The sequence below is a fragment of the Pundamilia nyererei genome, unplaced genomic scaffold (assembly GCF_000239375.1).
Source record: "Pundamilia nyererei isolate P.nyererei 1_Seehausen unplaced genomic scaffold, PunNye1.0 scaffold00264, whole genome shotgun sequence".
Lineage (NCBI taxonomy): Eukaryota > Metazoa > Chordata > Actinopteri > Cichliformes > Cichlidae > Pundamilia > Pundamilia nyererei.
The window spans coordinates 698,616-708,542 of record NW_005187665.1 but is presented as its reverse complement, the minus strand read 5'-3'; the positions used below and the strand labels follow the sequence as shown (position 1 = coordinate 708,542).

General features: G+C 40.5%; 1 protein-coding gene across 1 annotated transcript in view; it reads left to right on the top strand.

The window, feature by feature from the left end:
• Window positions 1–9,927, top strand: part of myo15aa (myosin XVAa) — a 44,985-nt gene that overhangs the window by 7,895 nt on the left and 27,163 nt on the right. Inside the window, exons 4-14 of the mRNA XM_013915177.1 lie at window positions 381–490; window positions 704–778; window positions 2,978–3,068; window positions 3,227–3,232; window positions 3,473–3,576; window positions 3,705–3,768; window positions 3,855–3,968; window positions 4,085–4,246; window positions 4,492–4,605; window positions 8,405–8,463; window positions 8,745–8,868. Coding sequence (XP_013770631.1) covers window positions 381–490; window positions 704–778; window positions 2,978–3,068; window positions 3,227–3,232; window positions 3,473–3,576; window positions 3,705–3,768; window positions 3,855–3,968; window positions 4,085–4,246; window positions 4,492–4,605; window positions 8,405–8,463; window positions 8,745–8,868 — 1,023 coding nt within the window. The remainder of the gene's footprint in view (window positions 1–380; window positions 491–703; window positions 779–2,977; window positions 3,069–3,226; window positions 3,233–3,472; window positions 3,577–3,704; window positions 3,769–3,854; window positions 3,969–4,084; window positions 4,247–4,491; window positions 4,606–8,404; window positions 8,464–8,744; window positions 8,869–9,927) is intronic.

The following is a 9,927-nucleotide window of genomic DNA, read 5'->3' as shown; positions in this document are numbered from 1 at the left end:
CTTTCGAGCCTATACAGCTTGGAGTAAGACAACATGCATGAAGAGGATGATGTGGACAAAATACTCATTTGCCTAATAATTCTGCACTCCCTGTATGTTGAACGTGACAAACAGTGAAAGATTGCATTTGCAGGGGGATGGTGAAATGCACATATAGTAACACAGAAAATCAAAAGAATTGGGATTTATAATAAGTGTTTTTAAAACATATATTAATAATTGTGGTATGTGTGACAATGTTCATGAAAAGTTTTTGTTCAGATTGGTCCACGTGTTAAGGGATAGATAGGGTACACAGACACATGTTCCTACACACATACACTATGATCATTATGGTAAAATTACTTTCTTTGTGAACCTCTTCTTTCTTTTTTTTCCAGACATACATAGGCAGCATTCTGGTGTCTGTGAACCCCTATAAGATGCAAAACACCTATGGGACAGACATGGTGCTCATGTACAAGGGCTGTGCCTTGGGAGAAAACCCTCCGTAAGTTATTTTCACTCTAAAATTGTTGAACCGTGAACCTTATATTTAAACAAAACAATAAATGTCAAATTATTAAGTATGTTTCATCCATGCTGACAGCTGTTAATAACTGTCAGCAACAGAGGATCAAAGTGCAGAAAGAGGGAAGCAGAATACTTTGTTGCGCTTCCTTTAAGTGTCTGAAGGCTTGTTGTGTATCTCTTTCTCCGTCAGGCATTTGTTTGCCATAGCAAACGCTGCTCATTCCCAAATGATGGATGCCAAAAAAAAACAGGTCATAATAATCAGGTAAGAGGCTGACTCTCATTGTCTCTTCAGTCACTTTCTCTGTAAATATGAATCAGACAACAGAGACGTGCATGCAGTTAATTATACGGTGCATTGTATTTTTAACATCTGAGTCTTGCAATGTGAAGCTTTTCTTTTGTATCCTTTGATATATCATTGGTAACCTTTCAAGGTTGTCCGTGAAGCTTCTTGGTTAAAGGTTTCCATCTACAGATGGATTAGTGTTTGTAAATTCATGAGTGTCTGTCTGTGGTTTACTGGCCAGCAAACTTAAGATGGAGTGTTTTGCTCCATGTCAGAACTGATCTCTTGGAAGAAAAAACACACACACACACAAACACACACACGCACATAAACCAGTGAAGTTAAATTTACCAACACTTGAGTGTGACTTCATTTAGTGGCTGCGCTCATCTGTGAAAACAAACACACCGACATCCAGAGGTTTGCACAAACATAGGTCTATGCTTTTGGATATGACAAAAGACACTCATAATATACACATAAACGCACACTCACACATGCACACGCCCTCACAAACCTGGAACACTTTAGCCGTATTCGGAAGGAGACACCTGTAAGGAAAGCCCAGCCAGGTCTGAGTTGGAGCAGGTTATGTTTCAGAGGTGTGTGTGTGTTCGTGTGTGAGTACATTTGTGCGGGCTGTGTGCTTGCAAGTGTGTCTTTGTGTTTCAGTTAGTATGTGTTAAGGGGTAACTGAGGTCTGGTGTACAGTGACCAATAATGGGCCTGTTTTTAGCTAAGCAGCCATTGAGCTGAAACCCTATGCTGGAATGCGGTGAAGGTGCCAGCATCCCTAAATGCACACACACACACACACACACACACACACACACACACACACACACACACACACACACACCCTTTGGCCAAGCTTACATAATGGTGGTATTTAGTGCTTGGCAGTGGTAGATCAATGGACCTGTGTGTGCATGTGTGTGAAACTCTTTCAGGTGGTTTAATGCAAAAGTGGAACCGAAGCCTTGCCTAATGCAAGATTAGCCTTGTCTCACATCACTTAGTCAATTAAGTCAAACACTCTGCAAGCACCACCACAGAGGTGAAAAGGATCAAATAATGGACGCTCTAAATGATTTCTGGAAGTCCTGAGAAGCTGTGCTCTAATTCAGGGTAATGTTCACACTTGGTGAGCTTTTCCTTGCATCAAACCTGTTTTTGTTTTTCCACTAGTAGAATGCAGATGATCAAAATAGTTCAGAGTTATTTTTGCCTACCATTAAAGAATATAATCTTTTACACTGCTCAAAAATAAAAGGAACATTTTTTATTCAGAGTATACCATCAAGTTAGTTAAACTTCTGGGATGTCAGCATGACTGGTTTGGTGGTGGGTCAGGGATGGTCTGGGGGGGCATATCCATGGAGGACACACCTCTATAGGCTAAGCACTGACACCATGACTGGCGTTACATATCGGGATGAAATCCTTGGACCCACTGATACACCCTACTCTGGTGCAGTGGATACTGGATTCCTCCTGCTGCTCAACAATGGCCGGCCTCATGTACCAAAAGTATGTAGGCAGTTCCTGGAGGATGAAGGATCTGATACCATTCACTGGCCCCCACGTTTGCCTGACCTAAATCCAATAGAACACCTCTGGGACATTATGTTTCAGTCCATCCGACGCTGCCAGACTGCACCTCAGACGGTCCAGGAGCTCAGTGATGCCTTGGCCCAGATCTGGGAAGAGATCCCCCAGGACACCATCTGTCTCATTAGGAACACCCCCCGACGTAGTCAGGCATGCATGGAATCATTTCTATCACTTGATGTGCCATCATTTCATTGAGCACATTGCCCAGTCCATATCTGTGTAGATAGCAGCATCATTTCTTTCCACTGATATCAGTGTTTCCAAAGTGTTCCTTTATGGAAATGGCACCTCATAATTAACCCATCATGGCTGTATAACAATAAAGCTTTTTGTATCTGGGCTTTGAAAAAGCACACACAAATTTTAAACATTAAAAACTGGGCATTGTAATGTTTGATAAGCTCAGTTTGTATGCACTAATATTCAAACTGTCCAGGTGCTGGTTATCTGAGGAAAAGTTGTCTCCAGCTCAGCTGAGCACTGGGGCAGTTCTTGATTGTTTTCATTGCTGTGTTGATGGGTTTTCTGTATTCCCAGTGAGACTCTGTTACTGTGTTTCAGTGGGGAGAGTGGGTCTGGAAAAACCGAGTCCACCAAACTCATCCTTCGCTACCTAGCAGCTGTACTTCACAAAACTAATCTTGCGCAACAGGTATGCACACACACTTCCTGACATGAATAAAGAACTGCCATCAGAGTTGGATATTTGCAAACTAAGACACTCAAAGTTTTCCTTCTTGTAATGACGACTAATGTGCTTGTGCATATTTTTTATTTGCCTGTATCTCCGGTGGCTTTCCTTGGGTGCAGATTGAGGTAGTTGGGGTTTTCTGCATGCTGCGTGTTTTATATTTTACAAGTAATTTTCATCAATGGCCATAAGAATATCAGGTTACTGTGTTTTGCCGTGGTGTGTTTTTCTATGATTCATTTGGCCAGACATTCCCACTGAAACAGCTTCTTTCCTGTGTGTTGTACAGTTACAGTTACTGCTCCCTTTATAAGGCGATCTGATAAAGGTTTATATATTGTTTGTGTGTTTGGCATCCCTGATAGATACTTGAGGCAGCTCCTCTTCTGGAATCTTTTGGAAATGCCAAAACCGTGCGGAACGATAATTCCAGTCGCTTTGGGAAGTACATTGAGGTCTTTATGGAGAAGTGAGTTGTTGTTTTTTTTAAAAAGCAACAAGCAAAACTTTGACTTCTGCTCTGATCTCACTCCAGCTTCTTTTACTTCTGAAGCTGCTTCTTTTTCACGTGTGTTTTCTGATTCCTTGTTTTCCCAGTGGTAGGATCAGTGGTGCCATAACCTCTCAGTATCTGCTGGAAAAATCCCGCATCGTCTTTCAGGTGAGGCAAGCTGACACAAAGGTCTCGATAGCTTGTTTATTTCTGTATATGGAAGTGTTGCTGTAAATGTGCCGCGTGTGCTTCAGGCCAAAAATGAGAGGAACTATCACATCTTCTACGAGATGCTGGCAGGTCTTCCTTCGCAGCAGAAGCAGGCCTTCTATCTACAAGAAGCTGAAACCTACTATTACCTCAACCAGGTAGAAGATAGTTTGAGTTTGATCATCATCATTGTCAGTGATTTTGGGTCACGACCCTTCCAAAAATCCTTCTCGGGTCACGTTTAGCACTGCTGGTCTTCTCGTTCTGCACACAGGGAGAGGATTGTGGGATAAAAGGGAAGAACGATGCAGAGGACTTCCTACGTCTGCTTTCTGCCATGGAAATCCTTCACTTCACTGCGGATGACCAGTCGTCCATCTTTAGAGTCCTGTCTTCCATACTGCACCTGGGCAATGTTTACTTTCAGAGGCATGAGGTGTGAATTATTTTATTTCTCAGGTTTTTCTCATATGTCATCCCCTTTTTTTAAATTTTGATTAATATAATAATAAGGTGCAAAGTGTTCAGTCACCTAGACTAATGAGTTAAATTCTAAAATAAACTAAACTTTATCAGGACAATAAAAACTATGTAAGATAAGCAGCAAAGATTTTCCCACAGGTAATTCTTCTTTTCTCTTTTCTTTTCTTTTTGCATTTCTATTTTCCTCCTGAACTGCAGGCTGATGGCCAGGAGGTGGCGTCAGTGGTTAGCACTCAGGAGATCAGAGTAGTCGCAGAGCTGCTGCAGATCTCACCAGAAGGACTACAGAAAGCCGTCACCTACAAAGTCACAGTCAGTATCAAACCGTGTCCCGTCTGCATGTGCACTGATGTTCTGTCTTTTGTTCGCTCAGTGCTTGAAAACAACAAGCATAGCACTGCAGTGTGTGACATTCCTGAACCTGGAGGTGATTTTTCTACATTGTCAACAGGAAGGTGATGTGGCACTATGCCAGCGTTTCTACCTTACTTACACAGCTGTGGTTACATTAAAGGCATTGTATCGCCCAGAGTGTCGCTTACGCAGACACAAAGGAGACACATGTGTTGATGCCACACACAGAGTGAAAGAATGAAAGACAAGAAAGAGGCAAACTGCTGTCATCGACCTGCTTGGATGGTTCTTTTCTCATCCTGACCTCCTCTGGTCGGTTATTAGGATCATTTCTATCCAACCTGACTATTTCTATAAAGCAGGGGGTTTTGTGGAGTATTTGGTTATCAATTCCAATGAACCATGCCATGTTTTAAAGGGGAATTTAAATATACTGGAGTGCAAAACATTGGAAGATACTTTGTATATGTTTGCGTTTTAAGGCCTTAAACAGAACAATGAATTTAGAAGTGAAAGAATTGAAAAACAAATCAAACATGTGCATATAGCAGCCTGTAAACTAGGAGAGCCTTCAGCATTTGTGAAGGAGGTGCATGATTATTTATCGAAAGACTTCACTGCTGATTTAGTTTAAATCTAGGACAGCTCATAGCTCTGTGTAGTGCAGGAGAGTGACTCAGTTTATCAAAGATTTATTGGAGGAGTCTGATTAAAATTGTTCCCTTTTTTAAAAATTCCTTTATTAAGAGCCAAACATTCAACCCAGTAACTTTTTTGACCCAGCTGATAAACTACCAGCAAAATGGCAGACATCCTCAAGTGAATGTACAGCATGAAAAAAAGTCTAAAACTGAGTTTTGCAAGTTTAGCTTTTACCTTTGTTGGTGTATTAGTGGTATTCAAATAAATGCAGATGTGCCTTTAATAGGTCACTTTTAATGATCTGTATCACTTTCACATGGTGAAAACAAGACTTTGCAACATTATACACAAACAGCACAATTTGATTAAGCTCTTGACATCATTGAGGAGGAAATGTCTCTCACCAGGACCAAGATCAGGAAGGGCAGCCATCTGCCTCAGCTAGTGAAGGTAAAAGGGGCAAAAAAGTATGATGCACAGACAATATATATAAAAACAAACAAACCAAAAAACAAGGACGGGTCAGTCTAAATTAATTCAGTTCTATTCAGTTTTATTTTATATATGGATCAAATCACAACAGTTGCCCCAAGACACTTTATATTGTAAGCTAAAGACCCTAAAATAACACAGAGGAAACAGAGAACAACAATAACCCTCTGTTAGCAAACACTTGGGAACAGTGGGAAGGGAAAACTCCCTTTTTACAGGAAGAAACTTCCAGCAGAAAGAGCCTCAGGGAGGAGCAGCCATCTGCTGTGACCGTTTAGGCCTGAGCGGTGGAGACAGGACAAAAGACAGACTGTGGAAGAGAGCCAGAGATTATTAATAACTAATCATTAAATGGAGACTCCTAAAACGAGTGACTGAAACCATCAACTCAGCAGGAAATTGTATAGAGTGTTCAAGTCAGAAAGTCCTCTTTCTCATAGGCCTCTATAGGTCTGAATGTCTTTTTTGCAGCCATCTGGTGGTCTGCAGTTAGAATGCAATTTGAGGGCACTTTCACACTGGTTTAATTTTTCCAACCCACAACAGGAGGCAGCCCACAGCGCTGGAGACTCGCAAGGGGGAAAGCATGAATGTAAACGGCTGCACACATCCACACATCCTCGATACATCAGAGGACACAGAAAAAATTCATATATAGTATTTAGACTGAGCTATGCTATTTTAAAAGGGAAAGCATCTTTTTACTTCTTTTATTTTTAGTGTGCCGCAGAGATGAACAGCCACATTCAGCTTACAGCTCCAGGGCGTGAATCTGTCAGTCATGCTTTTGTTGTGATTTCAGCTTTTTATGCTTCTGGTTTTTGAATCTAACCAGCTGGGAATCCTCTTTGTCCAAAGAACGCGGTTACTTATTTCCACGAGGCTTTGCTGTTTGCATCTTAGTGTCTTCATTTCTATACCTTACACATTCTCCTGCATAAAGAAGAAATGCTGTTTTGTTTTCATGTGAACTTTCTTGAGGTCCATTGAATTCAAACTGGGACAGGATGGTAAATTGGTCATTTTTTTATGCTCTGAAGGAACTTCTTTAAAAATAGTAAACAGTTAGGTGGTGACAATTTTAAAACCTAGACTGTTTGCAGAACAAATAAATACATTTGGTTCCATTTTTCCTTATTGTTGCCCACATGGTCAAGTGTGATTAAAAAACAAACTATTTTTGTTATTAATTCCAAACTAACCCAAACTGAGTGTGGAGAAGTGTCACAATACCAGTAAGTATTAAAACCAGAGAGCATAAAAACCTTTGCAGAAGCCTGGCTTTACTTGAACTTATCTCCTTTATTATTTTAAAGCAGCATAAGAGATTTCACAGCTCCAGAAAGTTTGATGGAACTTTTGAAGGAACTGTCAGTGTTAACAGCGCAGTTAAAGGACTTGCACGTGACTTACAATAGCCAAAAACAGAGAGAGGATCCTCCATCGCATTTGCTGTTCCGTTATCCTTAATTACCAGTACATGAGCTATTGATGTGGTCATTATCATCCAGCTAGGAAATGAAGTGAATCCATACCAAATCCAGGAAAGGAACAATTAAAATATCCCACTGTCCATACAAGTGTTCCAGTTGGTCATCCACCTATTTGTGTATTTCCTTGTTTGCTTAATTTCCATCATATCCATGAACAAAGTAGAAAAAAAACATATTTTTTTTGTTAAGCAAAGTATTTCTCCTCTTAGTATTTCGTTTTTTGGATCCATTTTCTTTTATGTGTAAGTGTCCAGTAGTTTCTCTGTCCGGTTTAAGGGCTGATTCAACTCGTCCTGACCCCTCTGGTGCTGCCTCTGGTGAGGAATGAGGGTGATGGGAGAATTAAAAGAGAGAAACATCTAATTATCACCCACCTTATATCTTCCACATACACATGCTCCTATACACTAACCAAGGACCTTTTGTATAATTGAATTCCTAATTACAAAGGTGCCTGAGTAACAGGAGAGGGGTGAGTCGTACCCACTCATTTCCTCTCACTGGAGGAATCATGTGTACACATTAGTGTCTTTGTGTGAGCGCACACGTGTGTGTGTGTGATAATTAAGTGTGTTTGGCAAGAGAGGGTCTCAAGTCTCAAAGCATTCTTTATCTGATCAGATCTCAAGTTTAAGACACCCGAATCAATGAATAAGAGAGTAGAAGAAAGGGAAGAAGGGAAGAGCTGAAAGGATGCAAAGGAGTGGATACAAATATAGGAAAAGAAGTTAAATAGGAAGCAGTTCAGTAAAAACAAAGGGTGAAAAGCCTAACTCTTCAGCCCAGAACTTATGGCGTCCTGTTGTGATTCTTCAATTGCAGAAGAAAAAGTTCTGCTTCTATAAAATATATATTACAGTGCAGGGGAAAAAAAGGAAAAACAGACTGGAAGAAGCAGGAAGCAGGTGGAGGATAAGACCACCTGATCTGTCAGCCCAAGATGAGAGCCTCACCACAGTTACTGAACAGGCACCAATGAGGGGCACATTAGCAGGAAATTTGGGTGCAATTCCATTTTTAATTTGAACTTAAAGCCTTTCAACTTCAAACCAAGATGAAAGGAGGCTTGAGACTCTATATTATCAGGTAGACGTCTGCGTAAAACGTGCTGACTTAATGTTTTTTCACAGGAAACAATGAGGGACAAGATCTACACCCCTCTGAGTGTAGAAAGTGCTATTGATGCCAGGTGAGAGACAGTTACACACAGAACATGCCGTGCATAAAAAATCATTACATTTATTACCGTTAATTTATGTAAATAACATGTTTGCATCTTTATCATTATGTATGCATGCACACTAATACATGTGCACTAAATTACTAACACATATGCAATCTTAAAATCCCTTTTGTCTTAAAGTTTTACCTAATAAAATTCTTGCTAATAACAATGCATATGTTTTCTTTCTCCTTTTTAATTTCTTATATCATTGTGTCACTCGCTGCCCACCACTCACACACATCCAGAGATGCTGTTGCCAAGATCCTATATTCGCTGCTCTTCCGCTGGTTAACAGAGAGGATCAATGGTCAGGTGTACCCTCACCAACACACCCTCTCCATCTCCATCCTGGACATTTACGGATTTGAGGTAACGGAGCCTTGTTGTATGTTTGACCTTAAACCCCTCAGAAAAAATTAGAATGCAATGAATCCTTAGTAGGTTCTAAAATTATTTTAAACTTAATCACAGATGAATAACAGTGCATGATATATTGCACCTTGTCATTATTTATTTAATAATTATTAAGAAAATAAATGAAGAGGCAGCTTTACTTCTTCTATAGGAATTATAGGAATGCTACTTTCAGCTACTCCTTTGCCACATGGGGTCGTCGCAGCCGGCAGCTCTACATCTTTGATTCATTAGAGTTTTGCACCAGATACCCTTCATGACACCACCCCAAAGGGGATTTGTGGCTTTGGCTGGAATTGAAGCAGCAACCTTTCACTCACACTACATCATGAGAATGATTAGTCACAAGTGGAAAGTATTCAAAACTGCTGCCAATCGACACAGGAGTGAACGACCCAGCAAATTCACCCTGAGGTCATAACGTGCAATATTCAGAAAAACTGCAAAAACCCAAGAGCTCCATCTCAACTCTACAGGCCTCAGTTAGGATGTTGAATGTTAAAGTTCATGACAGTATAGTTATAAAAAAGACTGAACAAGTGTGGCCTGTTTGGAAAGGCTCACAGAAGGAAGCCTCTTCTCTTAGGACAGTTTAGGTGTGCAAATTTGCGGTGCACGAGCAGCTTATCAACACAAACACCTGATACCAGCTGTTAAACATGTGGTGCAGGGGTGATGATTCGGCTTGTTTTCCAGCCACGGGGCCTGGACGCCTTGCAGTTACTATTGACTATGAACTCCTCTGTATACCGAAGTACTCTAAAGTCAGATGTAAGACTGACAGCTAAAGCTAAAGCATTTGAAATAATCCGTCGCATTCCCAGTAATGCAGTCAAAGTTTTTATTGACATAACTTATAACTATAAGAGAAAAGATTCAGATTATTATCAGCAGGGAAGGAAGGAAGGAGGGCTTAACAATGTTGCACGTTAAAGATACTCAGAGGGACGTCCAGATAATCACTTTGTAAGCATGATGATGAGACAGAATTACCATAAGAATTACCATATATAT